Source organism: Callithrix jacchus, chromosome 9, assembly GCF_049354715.1.
Source record: "Callithrix jacchus isolate 240 chromosome 9, calJac240_pri, whole genome shotgun sequence".
In the NCBI taxonomy this organism is placed as follows: domain Eukaryota; kingdom Metazoa; phylum Chordata; class Mammalia; order Primates; family Cebidae; genus Callithrix; species Callithrix jacchus.
The window spans coordinates 108077663-108097495 of record NC_133510.1 but is presented as its reverse complement, the minus strand read 5'-3'; the positions used below and the strand labels follow the sequence as shown (position 1 = coordinate 108097495).

The following is a 19833-nucleotide window of genomic DNA, read 5'->3' as shown; positions in this document are numbered from 1 at the left end:
AATCTTAAGAAAAGTAATAAAAATAGGGCCGGGTGTGGTTGGCTCATGCCTGTAATCCAAGCACTTTGGAGGCCAAGGCGGGCGGATCACCTGAGGTTGGGAGTTCAAGAAAAGTAATAAAAATAGCTCCATATGTGGCAAATCAAATATAGGACCCATCTAAGCCTGCTGGTTTTCTATCCATATGGCTATATGCTCCTGCTGCCACTTAAAGACAATTCAACAGACTCTTCATTTCACTATGGGAAAATTCAGCGTAGAAGGTCAAAGGACAACAGCATTTTTTTTTTTTTTTTGAGACAAACTCTTGCTCTGTCGCCAAGGCTGGAGCACACTGGCATGATCTCGGCTCACTGCAAACTCCACCTCCTAGGTTCAAGTGCTTCTTGTGCCTTAGTGATATAGTTTGACTTTGTCCCCATACAAATCTCAATTGAATTGTAGTTCCCCATGTGTCCTGAGACGGACCAGGTGGAGACAACTGAACCATGAGGGTAGTTTTCCCTACCCTGTTCTAGTGATAGTTCTCACAAGGTCTGATGGTTTTATAAGGGGCTTCCCCCTTCACTGGGCACTCATTCTCCCCCATGTCACCCTGGGAAGATGTAACTTCTTCCATGATTGCAAGTTTCTTGAGGCCTCCCCGGCCATGCAGAACTATGAGTCAATTAAACCTCTTTCCGTTATAAATTACCCAGTCTCAGGTATTTCTTCATAGCAGCATGAGAATGGACAATATACTTAGCCTCCTCAGAGCTAGGACTATGGCATGGGCCACCATGCCCAGCTAATCTTGGTATTTTTAGTAGAGATGAGGTTTTGCCATGTTGCCCAGGCTAGTCTCAAACTCCTTGCCTGAAGTGGTCCACCCACCTAAGGCCTCCCAAAGTGCTGGAATTACAGGAATGAGCCACTGTGCCCAGCCAACACCATTCATATAAATTATCCGTGGGAATATCAATTGTGAAGTATTTCTGGACTGCTAGACAATATGTACCAGAATTTTAAATGTTCCTATTCTTTGTCCAAGAAATTTCTCTTTAAGGAAGTTTTCAGAAACTTGATTTTACAGAGAGAGATGTGTAAAGATGTTACTTAGCACTGCTTCTAAGAGGGAAAATTAGAAAAGTCTAAATATTGGTCAACAGAAAAGGGTTAAATAAGGTTAAATAAGTTATGATATACATGGATACTCTTAGAATGAAGCAGATCTGTATGTACTGACATGTGATGAGCACAGTGCAGAATGCTATGTATATTACTTCATTTTTACTATTAATATATGTATATAAATATATATGTCTATACACAAAGATAACTGAAAGCCATCGCACTACATTGTTAGCAACTGCCTCCAGAAAATGAAATTGAAAGAAAAATGAAGGTGGATATTCAATTTATTCACCCTATATTATTTAAATGTTTAAAAATAAGCATAAAATAAAGTATCATCTGGCTACATTGATCATTTAATTTTTTTCTTATCTTAAGCCTACAGATAATGCAGAGTAAGAAATTATAGGGAAAATAAAACTAAAACGCCAAGAGAGCTAAATAATGCATTTCAGCATAAACATTTGCCATATACTCAACAGCTGAAACAAATACCTTAAAAAGAATAGGTAGCCTACCTTATGATCATTTTGGTCCTTAATTTCCCTGAAAAATCGAATATCTTTAATCAGTCTGGATTTGATGTGTTCATCATACATAAATTGGCTAAATATATAGAACTTCTTTTTCAAAAACTGGTAGGTGAAATTAACCTATAAAATTAAAATTCAAAAAGTTAATAAAAAATATAAATATTAAAATCAATTCCTATCAGTTTTACTATATAATAATTACCTATTTATACTACCTATAAAGTACTAATTATAAAGTCTATTTCATATTGGACCTGAAAATATCTAAATAAAGTTTTTTTTTTTTGTTTTGTTTTTTTTTTGAGACGGAGTTTCGCTCTTGTTACCCAGGCTGGAGTGCAATGGCGCGATCTTGGCCCACCGCAACCTCCGCCCCCTGGGTTCAGGCAATTCTCCTGCCTCAGCCTCCTGAGTAGCTGGGATTACAGGCACACGCCACCGTGCCCAGCTAATTTTTTGTAATTTTTAGTAGAGAAGGGGTTTCACCATGTTGACCAGGATGGTCTCGATCTGCCGACCTCGTGATCCACCCACCTCGGCCTCCCAAAGTGCTGGGATTACAGGCTTGAGCCACGGCGCCCGGCCAATAAAGTTTTTTATTGCTCAAGTTCATAAAACTTTCAGCTCCTCTGACATATTTTTACTAAAAAAGTGGAAAATATTCTCATGATAGGACTAAGAGCTATAGTGAGAATCACAAAACAAGACTGAAGACCTTCATTTTTAAGCCATGGTCCAGTCATAAGTTTCTCTGTTTCTCCATCAATAAGATTACTTATTGCTAATCTCCAGGTCTAGAGTGATACTAAACATGGTACTCTCTGAACTTTCCTGAAGATACCACACATTCGATTATCTATCCATAAATATTTCTGATCACCTCTTACATGCAAGGCAATGTGCCTTCTCCTATGCTAGACATGGTCCTTGTCTTCACAAAGTTTATATTCTAGAACAGGTGACAAACATTTTAAACAGGTATTGTTAAATAAATTATTAAACCTCTACTGCAATAATTTCTAAAAATGTGTGTGCTTTAAGAATAACAAAAGGGCCTGACGTAGACTCAGAAAATCCTAAGAAAGTGAGGTATGAGCTGAGATTAAAGTCAAAATAGCACAATAAAATTAATTCTAATCTACAGATGAAAATAGCATAAGATTAATTCCAACCTACAGATGAAAACCCTAAATTCATTTCCATCCCCACCAACTCTCAAGTATTACTAATGATTCTGATAAAGTTGTGCCCTTTTTACTCAGTATTCATTTACCCAATTATGGAAATGGATGATTTTCGAGAACTTACCTTGTACCTTAAACACTGTACTCCCCTTGTTTTTTCTTTTGCTTTTTTTTTTAATCTTGTTGGCAGTCTTTTTTTTAAAATACTTTCACTCTTAATTGTGGGTAACTATTCTGCCATCCTCTGATTTCTATGATAATTTCAACAACAGACATCAGTAATCTACATTCATTGGTGTAGTTAACTAATGAATATCTATATGCCTGTGATTACTGTGAAAGCAGGAAATGTTTTTCTCACACTAGTGCCCAGCACAGTGCCTGACACATAAAATACATTCATATCTGTTACATGAACATTTGATAGATGACAGAAGTCAAGGAAGATCTTACTCTCAAAAGTTTAGAGTTGTATTTATCCTCAAAAGGTACAAACATGATCATTACATGGATAACTCCTTATTTTGAATTTAAAATTGTATGTTTCATTTCTATATTGATAACCACTATAATGGAGCTCCAATCATATCATTGGCTCAAAATCTTCAATGCCTTCCCACTGTATACTAAAATGATCCTAAATTAACTTTCCATTTTCTCCCAGTTCCCTACTCCAAACGTGTTTAATAATATTGTACTACTTAAGCATTCAGTCTTCTCCCCTAAAGGAGAAATTAATTGTGCACTGAAAACTAGGTAAATTCAAAGACTTCTCTTTTTCTACAGAGGGAAAAACAGCATACGAGTTCAAATGAGTCTTTCAAGTGAATGCCCATTTCTAAGAAGATTCAATGTATTTTTAGTAAGTTCCTACTTATATGGATAGCAAATAACTAGTAACCCCTGCAGCAAAAAAGGGCATAAATAACATTAAATAAATTACTATCAATTATTCACTTCAGAAATCACAGAATTGACAGATAAACATAAATATATATGTGTGCACACATATATTAATGTGCTGATGTCTTCAAATATCTAATGCTATTTAAAATGATGGCTCTGAGATGGTAAGGTATCCTAAAGTGTCTTTTGTATCACAGCTCCCACCACATCCAACACAATTTTAGCACCAGCTATTTTAATTATTGCCAACCAGAAGAAAAATGGAAATTCATGTAAAATATAAACTAGTAGTGTACATTTACCGGAATATTCTATGAGAAAACCATCTTCCAAACTATCAAACAGGTGTCTATTACCCATCCAACCCCCAAAGAAAAGTTCTTACGGTTGTATTCATAATTCCTGTGCCATGTGTTCGAATTGAATTAGCAATATGCCGAATATTAATAGTATTCAAATGCTTGTTATTGCTTGTTCGTTCAATAAAAATCTGCAATGAAACAAATTTGTGCTTATAACAACACAACCTATAGCAAACACTGGTCAAACAGTTATCCAAAGATAATTTCAGAATCCATTTCATTAAAGAGAATTCAATTGAAAATGCATTCAGGAAGACAGTAGAGGTGAGTATCCTCAATCAGATAATCTGAAATCCAAATCCTTAATCTAAAAACCTGAAATCCAAAATGATCCAATGAGCATTTTCTTTGAGTGTCATGTTGGTTGTCAGAAAGTTTATGATTCTGGAGCATTTCAGATTTTGAATTTTCAGATTAGGAATGCTGAACTGGTAAATATGATACAAATGTTCCAAAATCAAAAAAAATCTGAAGTCCAAAACATATCCCAAACATTTGAAATAAAGGATACTCAAACTGTATAATCAAAGCAAAGAAATAAATAAAGCTCCTAAAACAATTATTTTTTGTTTCCTTTAATTTTCACCCATGAGAATTCCTTGCCCCTCAGCCTTCCCACCGTATATCCACCAAATTTTAAAAAAATTTCTAAACCCTACTCACCTGATTGTTGAGATTATAGAGGTATCGGGACACAAATATATGAATGTTTCTCATAATTTCTAAAACATCAAGTCCCTACAACATAATCCACAGAAAGTTTTATTATAATTCATTAAAATAATCAGTTAAACTTGTATCCGCATAGTGACTTACTAATTATATTGCTAATATTTTTAAGTTATTTCGAAGAACTATATAAAAGGTATTATCAAAGATTAAAAGACCATCAAGACTATCTCCTTAGGGAAACCTGGCTGCTTATTACTTTATCTTTTGCATAGACAGAAACAGTTATATTTAAATACTCAAAGGTCCACGACCCACAGTTATCTCCCACCAGCCTTGAGAATATTTGTCTCTTCAACAATCTTCTCTACATTTTTTTCCACAAAGTAAACTAATGGCCAGATTTTAAAAGGTAGTCAGGATATGTCGTGACATTTATAAAATACATACTATTTTTCAGGTAGTTTGCAAGGTTCCTTATATGTAATTCTAAAATATAAGGTATCATTCTAAATTCCACAAGTAACAAAAATGAAGCTTAGAAAATTCTCTGAGGCAAAATAGCTATGAAGCAGCAGGGCCTTGGGATTTTAAAAAGTCTAATTCCAAATTGTTATGCTTCTTTTGAACACACCAGACCACTTTTAAAGTACAAGTTATCTATTAATCCTTCATTCTTCAGATATTACTCTAACACCCAATGGTACCATATAATTGGTTCCATAGACTTTTCTAATTAGGGCTCAAAGTAGCATCACAATACCTTTTTAAGTTTTTATTAAAACGTTTATCATATTCTAATCTAAAAGTTAGTTTACACATTTTTTCCTCCCACTAAACTGTACATGAGCTGGGACTGTTTCTATTTATCTTTGTATTCCTAAACATAGTTCAGTGAATGAATGAAAGAATATACGAACTAATGCTAGAAATAATCCCTACATGCAGCAAGATAAAGGGAAAACCGGAATCCTCAAATTTTAGAACCGAATAAATGTTTTTTGGTAAATATTATCTGGATCATCTCAGAAAGAACTCCATGCAAATTATCTGATAACATAAATTATTACATTCATGAGATACTGCCACACTGTACATTAACTAATTGAATTAACAAAGCTACATGTTTTTCTATACTCCTCATTTTAAGAACAAACACATTTGTAAATTTAAATTTAACCATTTTTCCTAAGATATTAAATTTTATATACTCTAACCAGGATTAGAATTCTTAACTGACTTTGATTGAACTTCTTAAAATTCTACAGAAGTCACCTCACTATCTTAGTGTGTTCTGAAAAGCTATATATATATATCTCAAATGCTCAACAGAAGGCTGAATGTAAGCAGGATGCCAGTGGTAAATTCTTTCATAAAGCAATTTAGCAGCATCTAATTTTTTACTGTTAAGTATAAGATTTTATATGGCAAATAATTTCTTAAAAAATAAACACATAAATAATTTCTTAAAAAATAAACACATACTAAATGAAGCAGAAAAAAAAAAAAGACTTCCTTAAAAAATACTGTTATGATCAAGAGTCAGAGTATGCTAAAAAAAAAAAAAACAAAACATTTTATACTATACCTGTTCCAAAGTCTGACTGGGAAGATGTGCCTCTGTCATAACCAGTCCATAACGCTGAGTAGCTAAGTTTCTCATCTCACTATAAGTGGCCCAGTCATGAAGGGCTACTGTTGTTAAATTGTAGAAAGTCTTGTCTAGGTAGTGAGTTACATAAGCTACAAAAAAAAAATCTCAGTTTATCAAACAGTAGAAAAGGAAGAGAAATAAAACTAAAAAGGAAAAAACAACTTGTCCTTGAACATCAGATTTGTTTCTCTAAAATAAGATATTAAGAAATACAAATAAGAAAAGAAACAAAAAGTAATTAAGGAATAACAATACTACAATATAAAATTTAAATATACCCTGAAAGTTTTGTTTATTTAATAGTATGGCAAAAAAAAAAAAAAAGAGAGAGAGAATATGACTCTAAGAAGGAAAGCAAAACACTCACCCCGAATGTCAATGAAACGATTGAAAAACCGAATGGGATTCAGAGAGAAAAAAAGAGCCAGGTCTTTCATGCCAACTTTGAAAGGGTTGCGGTCATCCAGCTTTAAATGAGTATGCACAGAAAGTCGCAGATCCTTCTCTATTTCTTTGCATAATTTATCCAGCAAATGCTATTCACAAAAGATTTGATAGTTTAGTTTCTCAAAATGATACTGCAATTGTAATGTTACCCTACATGTCTATGCTCCATTTTAAACCAATAGGTTTTTTGGTTAGAAGTAGTTACATAAATTCTACGTCTTTATTTTCATTAATGCCTTAAGCTTAATACTCTTGAAAAGAAAATCTAAAACTAACGATTGATGGCATCATTATAAAAAACATGAATATGCAACTTAAAGCATAAAATTTATGGAAACCAGCAACAAAGGAGGAAAGGTCATGAGGACATGCAAGACAGAAAAGGAAATCACCCTCTAATAACCATTTAAAAAATTACAAAATTCATTGTGCTAAAGGTAATAAAATTAATCATCTTTTCTGGTCTACCAAGGAGTTCTAAATGACTAGCCAGGCATGTATTTTATTTTCTAAATAAGAATATTTAATACAAGAAATTATAAAAAGTTTTTCACAATTTCATCAAACCCAAGTAGGATTATATTGTAAAATTTCCTCATTTTTAATTCCTCCCTCCTAATAAAATATTGCTAAATGGAAATTTAATGTTAAAGCTATCAGTGTTTATAATACAAAATTCCTTAAAAAAAGAAGCACATACATATTGGGTTCAAATTACTTTCATTACACACTAAGTCTTTTAAATAGACAATTTCCTTCTCTCAGGAGCTCTGTAAATAAAATTCAGTAAAATATTAATAGTTAAGTTGCTTTAACTGGACTATTAGCAGGACTCAACATTCAAACCTATTTCACATTTGCATTCTTCTAATAAACAACTTTAAATTAAAGTATCTATTTACAAAAGTAAATCTAAAATTTCCTAATCCCTAGTCTGACTTCTAAATTAGGAATTACAAACCAATTAGCATAACAGTGATACTGTAACTAAAAACAGTTCCTTGTTCTACCCAGCAGTATATAAATAATTTTAACTCACTGATAGTCTGTTTTAATCAAACATTTTTTTCAAACCACTATATTCCAAACATGTTTTAAGCTTTTCAATCTCAAATATGATGTTACCTCATTTAAAATTTCCATAATTTCCTTGTCATAGCAATCCAGAAGTATCTCATAGGACGCTAAATGCCTTGCATGCATCATAGCAGGTACACAGTCGCGCAAAGCACTGAACATGTACTAAGAAGAAAATTAAAATGTACATGAATTTAGAAAAACCAAGTCTCTAATCTAAACAATATTACAGAAGTTAATTATCTTGAAAGGCAAAACCTCAATCTGAAGAAAAAATGATTTTCCACAACTGTCTTAACTAAGAAAAAGAACCTAAAGCATGCAATTTAACTAACTATACCGAAAAAACACAATCACTAATCCTTTCCTATCTAGTGCATTCAAATACTTATTTCCAAAAAGAAAGAAAAATTCAAATATTTTTAAATATTTTTTTCTCATTATAATTTGCTGATGAGTAAATGTCAGACCACTAAGACAAACTAAAATTAAGTGAAATGAGAATGAGTAAGAACATGAAGAAATTAAATATATTAATGTTAACTTCATTTACAATAACATAAAATTCAACTACAGGCTTATAAACACTGAATATGCAGTTTACAAAAGTCAATTTTAAAATAGCTTATTAAATTAATCTATTTTAAACTGAAATGGTTTATAAAGTTACTTTTAAAATGATGGTGTTATTCTTTATACTATTCTTTACTTACATGTAATCTGGCTGCATCAACAGCGTTTTCATATACATCATCTAAATAAATTGGGAAGACAGCTCGATGCCAGTATAAGAAACAACAGTCACATTGTGTTTGGACTCTACAATGTAAAGTAGTAATCAGTCACACCAAAACCGAAGAATGTCAAAACAGTATGAAAGGAGCGACATCTAAGATAAGAGTTCCATCTTACACATTTTTCATTCCCTATATCACTTAACACACATAATATAGAAAACTCACAAAAGAAATACTATTGAAATGAAACAAAGGTAACAAACACTCCAATACCTCACATTATCAGAATTCTGCACATATGCTTTAGTTATAAACCATACTCGAAAAATGATATGCATAATATTCCAATAGAAGAGTTTAAAATAAACTTATTTACCATTTTTGGTTTTGGTAAATAAAAACAAATAAATTCATTTTCAATATTATTTGCTATGACTAGACTTAAATACTTGCATTACATGCTCCATTTTCCCTGACCCTAAGTTGGAAAGCAAAAGTTTTTAAAAAAAAAAGAAACTGTGACCGGACAAACAAAAAATATTCCACACTTAACATGTCTATAATCTTTGCCAAGTGACTATTTCACACCTTAGAGGGCAACAGAATGATTATTAAATATCTTATAATGAAGAAGTTTCAATATTTATTCCAAGAGCAGAAAATTAAATTCCACTAACAAGAAAAATGTCAGCTTCTCAGAACAAAAAATAAGTTATAAATATGAATACTAAATGAAATTGTGCTGTAACCTTAATTCAGCTGGTAATAAAAACTCAAAACACCTATTTCCCTTCAAGAAACTTACTGCTTACTCAACAAGAAGAAAACAAGAAAACCAGACGTAGCTACAAAAACAAGCCTTATAAAAACTAATTCAACAATGTAATTCAAATTCATGTCTGAAAACAAAATTATAGAACACTATATATCATGGATCTCTAAGTCTCACACAAATAGATGAAGCTGTGTTATAAAGCAGTAATTTAAGTCCACTAAAGATACCCAACATAATAATCACAATATGCATCAGAGTCTGCCAGATGCTCTGAGGTTGCACTGCTTTTCCTCATGTGAGTTTTTCTAGGGGCTACATGCTTCCTGTAGGAGCAAAGCTAAATAAATATGATCCCTAGTCACAGTCTCATTTTGGTCATGCTAAAGAAGTTACAGAAAGGAACTAATGCTCTATCTGGATTTTATTTCTTCTCTTGCTATGCCAAAAAGAAAATCAATGTTTCTATTAACCCTGCCTTTAGAGTACTACAGCATATCCCAGTCCTACTTACCGTTCTCTAAGTTCACTGATAAGATCCAGTTTTTTCATGACTACTTGAAGTGGAAAGAGTTCTTCATCTTTAAATGTTTTCTATCAGGGATGGAAAAAAAAAAGAGAAGTTGTAGTCAAAGGCTTCTAGGGTCAGTAACAAGGGAACTGTGAAATCTCAGATCTCATTTCTGTTCCATAATAGCAATATGCTTACCATCTGTGTGCCAACACTTAGTGCCAAAGAAACAATAAGTCGCCGTTGCTTTGTGCTTGGTCCATTTAGAGTGTTTTCAGCCAAAACCAGAGCAGAGAGCACATCAAGACGCTGTTCACTGTATTTTTTGTCAGAAATCACTCTTTTCTTAAAAATAAAACAGGAAAAGTATTTGTTTTGTTTCTGAGGCAGTAACAAAAAGACTCAGAAGAAAAACTTCTTGATTGTCTTTTCCATGATTCAATTTAAGAGAGCATATACAAATACTTTCCCCGTTGAGCTTCTAATAATATTTTATACTTTACTTATATAATATCATCCCTTAGTATTGTCAGAAACAGCAAATGTATTAGGCATACTTTAATATTTCCATATTAATTTAATAAGAAATCATAGTTTTAAATGATGCATCAATTTCAAAAGTGCAAACAATGTCTTTTTTAAGAAGCGTATTAATGTATTACATGCTGCAATTTCACAGAAAAGATAATGCCAATAACTCGAAGTAAAAACTGTAAAATACTATGGAGATAAATAACCAAGCATATTATGTTTGAAGGAATGGAGTAAACAGGTTAAACCAGAAAACATATAAAACTACAGAAGAACAAACAAAATGATAACATAATTATACTAAATACATAATAATTTGCATACCTTGGCCACAGAAATAGAATTAAGAGCCTGATGCTGAAGGTGCTGCGTTATATGTGAAACTGAATCAGCCACAACCATGCTTCTCCTATAGAACATATGCTCTATTGCCTAAAAAGAATCAGAAATAATTTTGTAACAATCAAAACTTTTAGGCAATTATAGAAGATCTTTATGACCTTAGGCTAGGGAAGGGATTTGTAAATGAGATACAAAAGAACTTTACAGGCCAGGCGAGGTGGTTCACGCCTGTAATCCCAGCACTTTGGGAGGCTGAGGTGCGCAGATTACAAGATCAGGAGTTCGAGATCAGCCTGGTCAACATAGTGAAACTCCAGCTCTACTAAAAAATACAAAAATTAGCTGGGCATGGTGGCATGCATCTGCTGTCCCAGCTACTTGGGAGGCTGAGGCAGGAGAATCACTTGAACCTGGGAGGCAGAGGTTGTGGTGAGCTGAGATGGCGCCACTGTACTCCAGCCTGGGTAACAGAGCAAGACTCCATCTCAAAAAACAAAAAACCTTACAAAGTAAGCATAGGGCTGATAAATTCAACTATACTAAAATTAAGAACTTCTGTTCACCAAAAGTCACTATAAGGAAAATAAAAACGCAAGCCAATATATCACAAAATATCTACCAGGTACAAGTGAATAGTGTTCAGGATATAGGAAGACCAAAATGAATGAAAGACTTTGTTTTTTAAAGGTACACAATCCAATAAAAAAAAAATGAAAAGAAATGAACAGATTTTTCACAAGAGAAGAAACACAGTTAATAAATAGTTGAAAGGATGTTTACCATCACTAACAATCAGGGATTAAATATTAAAAATCATAATCAAAACCAATTATACTCACTAATTTACCAAAAAAAAAAAAAAAATGAAATTCAGTATTACTAGTGTTGACCAATTAGAAATACAATTTTATTTCTAATGTAATTTTCTAATGTATTATGGGAGGCATATACATATATATATACGTATATGTATATATATTCTACATCTAGAGAGACAATGTGACATCATCTTGAAAAGCTGCACATATGCGTAAGATACAATCCAGTAAACATCTTTTAGGTATATAATTCCTTAGAAAAACTCTTACACAAGTACACCAAGAAACACATACAAGAATGGCAGCATTGTTTATGATACAAAACTGGAAATAACCCAGAGTCTATCCACAGGAAAGCTATACAACAATGAAAATGGATGCACTACTCATCCTAACATGGATACACTCAAATACAAAATGCTGAGTAAAAAACACAACACTGAATAAAAAAGCCAAGCAAAAAATACGTAATATACTACTCCACTAATATAAACTTCAAAACATACATAACAATTAATGTTTTACAGATTCATCTGTATTTGGTAAGCTAAAAAGAAAAAGAGGGGAATAATAAACACTAAATTCAGGACAGTAGTTTCCTCTGAGGTGGACGGGTTGAGATACAATTAGGAAGAGACACACAGAGTGCTTTGAAAATACTGGTAACATTTTATTTCTTAAGGGGGACGATGGGTATTTAGGCGTTTATTATTATTTTTAAAACTATGCTTATGTATTACATATATATTCTAACACACACATATACTCTTCTATATTTATATTTCATAAAAATAAATCTAACATATAAATCTGCCAATAAATAATATAAAGAAAAATAAATAGCCTTATGTTAACTAACTTCATATCCATGTAAACATTTTATAATGGATAATGTTAGACAAGTTTTTTTTTTTTTTTGAGACGGAGTTTCACTCTTGTTGCCCAGGCTGGCATGCAATGGTGCAATCTTGGCTCACTGCAACTTATGCCTCCTGGGTTCAAGCGATTCTCCTGCCACAGCCTCCTGAGTTGCTGGGATTACAGGCATGCGCCACCATGCCGGCTAATTTTGTATTTTTAGTAGAGACGGGGTTTTACCATGTTTGTCAGGCTAGTCTCAAACTCCTGACCTCAGATGATCCACGGACCTCAGCCTCACAAAGTGCCAGGATTACAGGTGTGAGCCACCATGCCTGGCGACAAGTTGTTTTTTTTTTTTTTAACTCATGCAACGTTTTTAAAACTTCCATGAGTAAAACTTTACTAATAATATTAAAGCTAACTTTTCCAATTTCTTTCTTTTCTCATTACATTAACTTTTTTTTTAACTAAGTCTGAACTGGACAGATTAGCTTTATTTAATAAAGTTTAAATATAATGACCACTCTTAAGTAGTTACTCAGAAATTTCTTTAAATGGGTAGTTCCTTTATTCAGCTGAGAGATAAGCACTTTCTTATAATTTTTTGTTCTCATATAGTCATGTAGTCAAATCTTACAAGATTATCCAAATTTAAGCCCAGGTCATTTCTCAATTATGATGGCAAAGCAGAATAATCTAAAACCTACCTTGAGAAGTTCAACGAGTCTGCACAATGCCTTAACTGAGGTTTTGGTCATTGGCTTTTGCATGGACATGTAAAGATTCATCGTAGTTTTAATAATGGTACTAATACTATATGCATATAAGAAGCCCTGTAAAGAAAAATATTGATTACAATCACAAGGAAAAAATTCTTCAAGATTTCAGTATCTATGTAACAGCTGTTATTCCTCAATTTACCAATAACTAATATTTCTAAAGTTCATTTTAAAGCCAACTCCTAAGATTTGGAAATACTCTTCCTCAGAGATAGTGTTATACATGGTGGTTAAGTTTCAAAGCAGCCCTTAACCGTTTATATTTATCCCGTACTGTCAAAATAATACCAGAAGTTTATTGTACTGTACTGACAGAAGTACTGTCAAAATAATAGTGTACACTTGAAGTTTAAGAATGGCTCCCTTAAAAAAGCTTTGAATGAAACAATTTAGATGTTAGAAAGGTATCTACTCATCCTTATCTTACCTGCCAAGGAAGAGAATAAAGACTCCTATCTGTTGCCACTTAAGGCAAGAGCTGAGTACTCTAAGGAGTTACAAATTGCAAAATAAGGAGAAAGAGACCTGCTCTGTAGTCAATACAGATATGCAGAGAAATTTCTGAGTTCCAAGCCAACTCCCCCTTTCCTCTTCACCTAGACCAATCCCCATAGTCCATCTGCTATCTTGTCCTTGCCTAGTTTGGTGCTAATTAGGCTTTCTCTCCTTCCAACCCAGTGAGAACAGATTGTCCCCTCCCTTTCTATTCATGATGAAAGCCAGGTCTTGTGAGGTGTTAAAAATCTTTTAATGGTATTAGACTCAGGAAAACAGTGGAATAAGAAAACAGGAAAAAAGGGATATTACTTCTCAAATATTTTTTCATTTAAAAAAGGGACACACAGAAAGACAAAGATAATGATAGAGATTCTTTGGGTCTATAAAGGTCCCAAAAGAGACATATGTACAGTTTAGTAATGAACCTTAACTATGTTATTGCAGATACATTCAACAAGATAGGTTAGAAGCTATATGCCAGTGTTCCTCAATCTTTTCCTCCTGTCCCACCACATGTGACAGTATTCTCCCATCAGAAACAGCAGCTCACTAAAGGAATGATACAGAGCACAAAGTAGGAGTTCCTCTGAACCACTCACAAAGTTTCTCTGTGATGAAGAGACATGCTAAATTAAGAAAATGAAAAAATCAAAGACAAGATAGCATCCTAAGAAAGCTGACAGTAAGACCAAAGCTTGGCACATACATGCAGAAAGAGCCACAAGTTTTACCTTGTTGGCTACAGGACTATTACATCAAACCCTACCCTAGTGCAACCCCAGGAAAAATTAAAAAGCACAAACAAGGAAAGCAAAAATCTAACTCTAGTCAGGCAGAAAAGGGAGGCTTCCCTTTGTTAGGGGGACTTGAATTCAGTACAGAACTCCAGGGCCCATCTTACCTCATTCCCAGATAGCCATTAATTTGTGAAGGAATGTATTTTGAAATCTAAATTGTAGGGGAGAGGGTAGTCTGGACTCTGTATCAGTTAATGATAGAATAAATAATTTAGACCAGCCTTCCCACTGAGAACAACTAGAAAATCTGGGCAAAATGGTTTTAAAATGCCTCACAGGGTATCAAAGAGGATTCAAAAAAATAAGGAAATATAAGGCCAAGATCTGGAAGAAGACAGAAACTCAGAGAAGTGAGCCTGGCATTCAGGGTTGCTTTCTCTTAGAGCATCTGCCTTAAAGACAAAAGCCAAACATATCTTTCAATACGATCTCACAGGGAAGGGAGATTAAAAATAGGAGCTCAAGGCTCATCAAGGAGGTTAGCATCTGAGTTAGCATCCTGAAGGATTACCCACCAAAAAATAAGGGTGAATTCAACCACCACCACAGGATCAAAATCCTGCTTCAAATCATCTCGATCTATGACTAGGTTGATATAAACTGGGCTGCTAACTGTCCAAGACGAGCTTATACAAAAGCAAATACAAATCCCTTCTGGAGGGAGAAAATATCCAGATCCTCAAATTACATGGACAGCTTTTCATATACAATGTGTGGCAGTCTATAAAAAATAACCAGGTAGGCTGGGCGTGGTGGCTGTCACCTGTAATCCCGGCACTTTGGGAAGCCAAGGCAGGAGGATCATGAGGTCAGGAGTTTGAGACCAGCCTGACCAACAGGGTGAAACCCTGTCTCTACGAAAAAATATAAAAATTAGCCGGGCATGGTGGCACGTGCCTCTAATCCCACAACTTGGGAGGCTGAGGCAGGAGAATCACTTGAACCCGGGAGGCAGAGGTTGCAGTGAGCCGAAACCACACCACTGCACTCCAGCCTGGGCAACAGTGCAAGACTCCATCTCAAAAAAAGAAAAAAAAAACAGGTACATCAAGAGATAAGAGATGTACAAAAACAAAAGAAACAACAAATAAGACAGATATCCAAATAATGAAAGTATTAGACATGTGCTTCAAAATAATTAAGCTGAATGTGTTAAAGGAAATAAAACACAAAATCAAGCATCTCAGAAGAGAACTGTAAACTGAAAAGTAAAATTATTAAAATTTATAACTCAGTAAATGAAGTTAACAGCAGATTAGAGACAGATGAAGAGAGAATTAGAACAGAGAAAATAGAAAAGAAGTAATGCTTGAAGAGTTAGTTAATGGTAAAGAATCTTCCATGAATTCAAGAAGCTCTACCGATCCCAAAGAAGCACAAACACACAAAGAAAAACCACACCTAGGGGTATTGCAGTGAAACTGCTAAATGCCAAAACGTAAAGAAAGATATATATTTTAAAAGCAACAAATGTACAGTTGACTTCTTAACAAAAACAAAGGAAACCAGAAAACAATAAAATGACACCTTTAAAAGCTAGAGGAAAAAAAAACCCTACCAACCTAGAATTTTAATGCAGGAAAATGATTGAAATGAAGACATATTCAGACTAAAAATGATTACAATTTCTCAACAGAGACTTGTATTAATGAAATACTAGCAGGTATTCCCCAAGTAGGAAGATGAAATTAAGAGATGTAGGAAGAGTAAAAAGCGACAGAAGAGTTCGCTTTTACTCCAAATGTAGTAACGTTAAAATGTCTAGAGTAACCACTAAAACAACAGTAAAATAAGACAGAATTAACAAACTAATAGGAAGAGAAATAAAACAAAAAATACACCAAAAGAAAACAAGAAAGGAAAAGAAAAAGGACACAGAACAAGTGAGACAAATACAAAGCAACTAGTCGGGTGGTAGTTTAAAACCAAACATATCAAGAATGACATACAGAAAAAAAGAGTACAATGAAAAAACGAAGATTATCAGATTGGAGAAAAAAATTTATGCTACTTACAGAAGACATGCATTAAATATAAGCAGCCAGAAAGGCCAAAAGTAAAAGGATCAAGAAAGGTAATACCAAGTAGACATTAACTAATAGAAAATGATTACAGTTATTATCATACAAAAGAGACCTACAACAAAAAGCATCACTAGAGATAACAAGGGATGTTTCTTAACAAGAAAAGGTCCTATTTACTAGGAAGACAGAACATTACTAATCATTGTATACTTAGCCTCAAAATACATAAAACAAAACTGGAATAAACAGAACAAGGATAAACAGAAAAATCCACAACAATAGTGGGAGACTCTAAGATGACTCTCAGTCACTGACATACACAGACAAAATCATTAATAAATATGACCTTCTTGTCAAATACAAAATGCTACAACTGACAAATACAAACTATACATTCTTTTTAAGTATACGTGAAATGTTTACCAAAGCTGACGACAGGCTATGCCATAAAGCAAATTTCAAAATACTAAGATTATTTAATTATTGCTACAACTCAATAATAAAGTAACTAGAAAATCCTCATATATGTCAAAATTAAGAAATCTTTCAAAAAACCCACAAAGAAGTTATAATGAAAATTTTAAAATAAATAATAAAAATACAACATATTGACTCATAGGATACAGCTAAATAGTCAAGTTTTGAAGGAATGTAGAGCTTTAAATGGGTTGTTAGAAAATTTAATAAGTCACACAGATACCAACATAACAAAATCAATTTGTTTTAAAAACAAAAACATACTCTATCCTTTTTCAGTTTTTTCAAAGTTTAACTTCTGTAAATCAGATTAACAACCAAAGATTCTCCAAAGTATTGTAAGATGCCACTACCTGTATAAAAACATTACATCTGTTGGTGAGATCTTCAGCAAATTTATCCATTCTCTGCTCTTTAGATAAAATAGATTCCATTTTCATCATCCATGAGCTCACAAAGACGTAGTAAGACTGTACATCTCTAACAAAGGAAAAGATTGAGATTACTCAGCAAAGAAAATTTACTTCCATTTCTTGATATTGATTGGCATACATTATTTCCCTGCAGTAGCCATTTCATCCTTCTGGTTTTCAAAAGATAGGTATCATATAGACATATATAATTTACTCATTCAACAAACAAGCCAGGCACTGTTTCTGAGAACAAAACAGTGAAATCAGCAGTAAATAAAATGAATAAAAATCCCTGCCCCCATGATGCTTACATTCTAGAAAGGAGAGTTGTATAATAAAGAAATCAGTAAGTAAAATTTTTAATTAATTAAAAGATACATACTACAGGAGAAATAAAAGCAGAGAAAAAGAATAAGGACTGGGTTAGAGGTACAATTTTACATAGAGTAATCAAAGTAGGCTCATTGAGAAGGTGATTTTGAGCCAAAGTTTGAAGCAGATGAATAAGTAATTTATGCAAATACACGAGAAGTGTAAAAAGTGAATGACAAACGCAAAATCCTAAGACATTTGGAAATGTATCTGGCTTGTTCAGGTAACAACAAAAAAGTCAGTATACCTGGGGCACAGTGAGCAGAAGGTTTAGATCAGCAAGATACAGAGGGAGCGGGTGGGAGAGTAGAAAGGTGGGGAGATGGGGAAGGGATATGTGGAAGGCCTGGCAAGGAGTAGGGATTTTGACTCTGAGAAAGACAGAAAGCCACTGGAGGGACTAAGCAAAGTAACCTTATCTAACTTTAGTTTTAAGAGGATCTGATGAGTTGAAAATAAACTACAGAAGGGGCAATGGTAAAAGCAGGAAAACCACCTAGAAAGTTACTACAATAATGCAGAAGAAGGAATTTGACAGCTTGAACCAGAATAGGAACAGTGGAAGTGGTCAGACATCTGAATATAAAAGCTAATAGTTATTGAATGCTTACTATACAACAGCTACTGTTCCAAGCACTTTACACACACACACACACACACACACACACACAGACACAAACCACCTCTTTCAAGCCTCACATTAACCTGATGAGGTAGGTGTGAGAACTTCCACACAGAAGAAACTGCTACACAGAGAAGTCAGCACCAAGATCATAAGCTCAGCCAAGATTCAAGCTCACATCCAGGAAGCTTCCCCATCCCAAAAGACTACAGCAATGCAAAATGTAATTCTCTCAACTATTCAGGATGATTACAAATACTAAATTACTCCATCAATGTTTCCCAATTCAAGCTCATGCAAGACAGGAACCTCTTTATATTCACAAACTGTTTACACTTTTTCTTTAAAAAACTTAGTATGTGGCCAAGCGTGGTAGCTCACGCTTGTAATCCCAACACTTTGAGAGGCCCAGGTGGGGCAGACTGCCTAAGGTCCCAGGAGTTCATAACCAGCCTGGCCAACATGGTGAAACTAAAAACACAAAAATTAGCCTGGCGTGGTGGTGCACACCTGTAGTCCCAGCTACTCCGGAGGCTGAGGCAAGAGAATCGCTTAAACCCAGGAGGCAGAGGATGTTGCAGTGAGCTGAGATCATGCCACTGCACTCCAGCCTCGGTGACAGAGAGAGACTCCATCTCAAAAAAATAAAATAAAAACTTAGTATGCAAAAATGGACAATTCTCCTTTATGGAATCCGACATTACCAACTCTTTTTTTAAAAATCTTTTTTAGTTATACAGAGTAAAGAAATATCCTATTCTTACAGGTCAGAATCAGCTAGAGGATAGCTCTTCAGGGCAAGGGACTGAAGACACTCAATTAAGTTTAGAATTCCACACTTGAGTCAGTGGCTGGGCAATCTGTCAATCTCAAGAACTCAATCTAATGAGGGATCCTGTCAAAATCTCTAATAAATGTGACTTAGGGAGTGGAAACCCTAGCAAAAAATCTGAGAAAAATGGTTTCTACAAAGCCATAATTCCATTAGACAAAAACATAAATAGCTGTACTTTGTGGCTTTGCTTCAAATGGTGCTGAAACATTGTTTGACTCACAAATTATTCCTTTTTTAAAAGTCTGGTCCTTTTTTAAAAACAGAGAGCACAGTCCTAGAGCAATGCCTCCACTATTGAAGAGGTGGTATGATCAAGACTCAGCAGGAATCCCATGTACAGGACAGAAAAGTCATGAGCAAGGACCAGAGAAAGAGACCTAGACTATGGAACTCTCGCTGATAAGCAACTATGTCAATAACACTATGAAGAAGGCAATAATACATAGTGAATGGCATTCAGCCAACTTTAGATAAGACTGTAGGATAATGCAGAGGTTTA

The 19833-nt window shown here is 34.0% G+C and overlaps 1 protein-coding gene across 11 annotated transcripts in view; it reads right to left on the bottom strand.

Moving 5' to 3' along the window:
* Positions 1-19833, bottom strand: part of WASHC4 (WASH complex subunit 4) — a 61942-nt gene that overhangs the window by 17963 nt on the left and 24146 nt on the right. For all 11 annotated transcript variants that reach the window (XM_078337173.1, XM_078337166.1, XM_078337169.1 and 8 more), the window contains 12 exons: positions 17446-17572; positions 13225-13350; positions 10821-10928; positions 10164-10310; positions 9969-10048; positions 8659-8764; positions 7994-8110; positions 6789-6957; positions 6356-6510; positions 4762-4836; positions 4122-4226; positions 1632-1766 (listed from right to left, as the gene is read on the bottom strand). In XM_078337173.1, the coding sequence (XP_078193299.1) occupies positions 1632-1766; positions 4122-4226; positions 4762-4836; positions 6356-6510; positions 6789-6957; positions 7994-8110; positions 8659-8764; positions 9969-10048; positions 10164-10310; positions 10821-10928; positions 13225-13350; positions 17446-17572 (1450 nt within the window). The remainder of the gene's footprint in view (positions 1-1631; positions 1767-4121; positions 4227-4761; positions 4837-6355; positions 6511-6788; positions 6958-7993; positions 8111-8658; positions 8765-9968; positions 10049-10163; positions 10311-10820; positions 10929-13224; positions 13351-17445; positions 17573-19833) is intronic.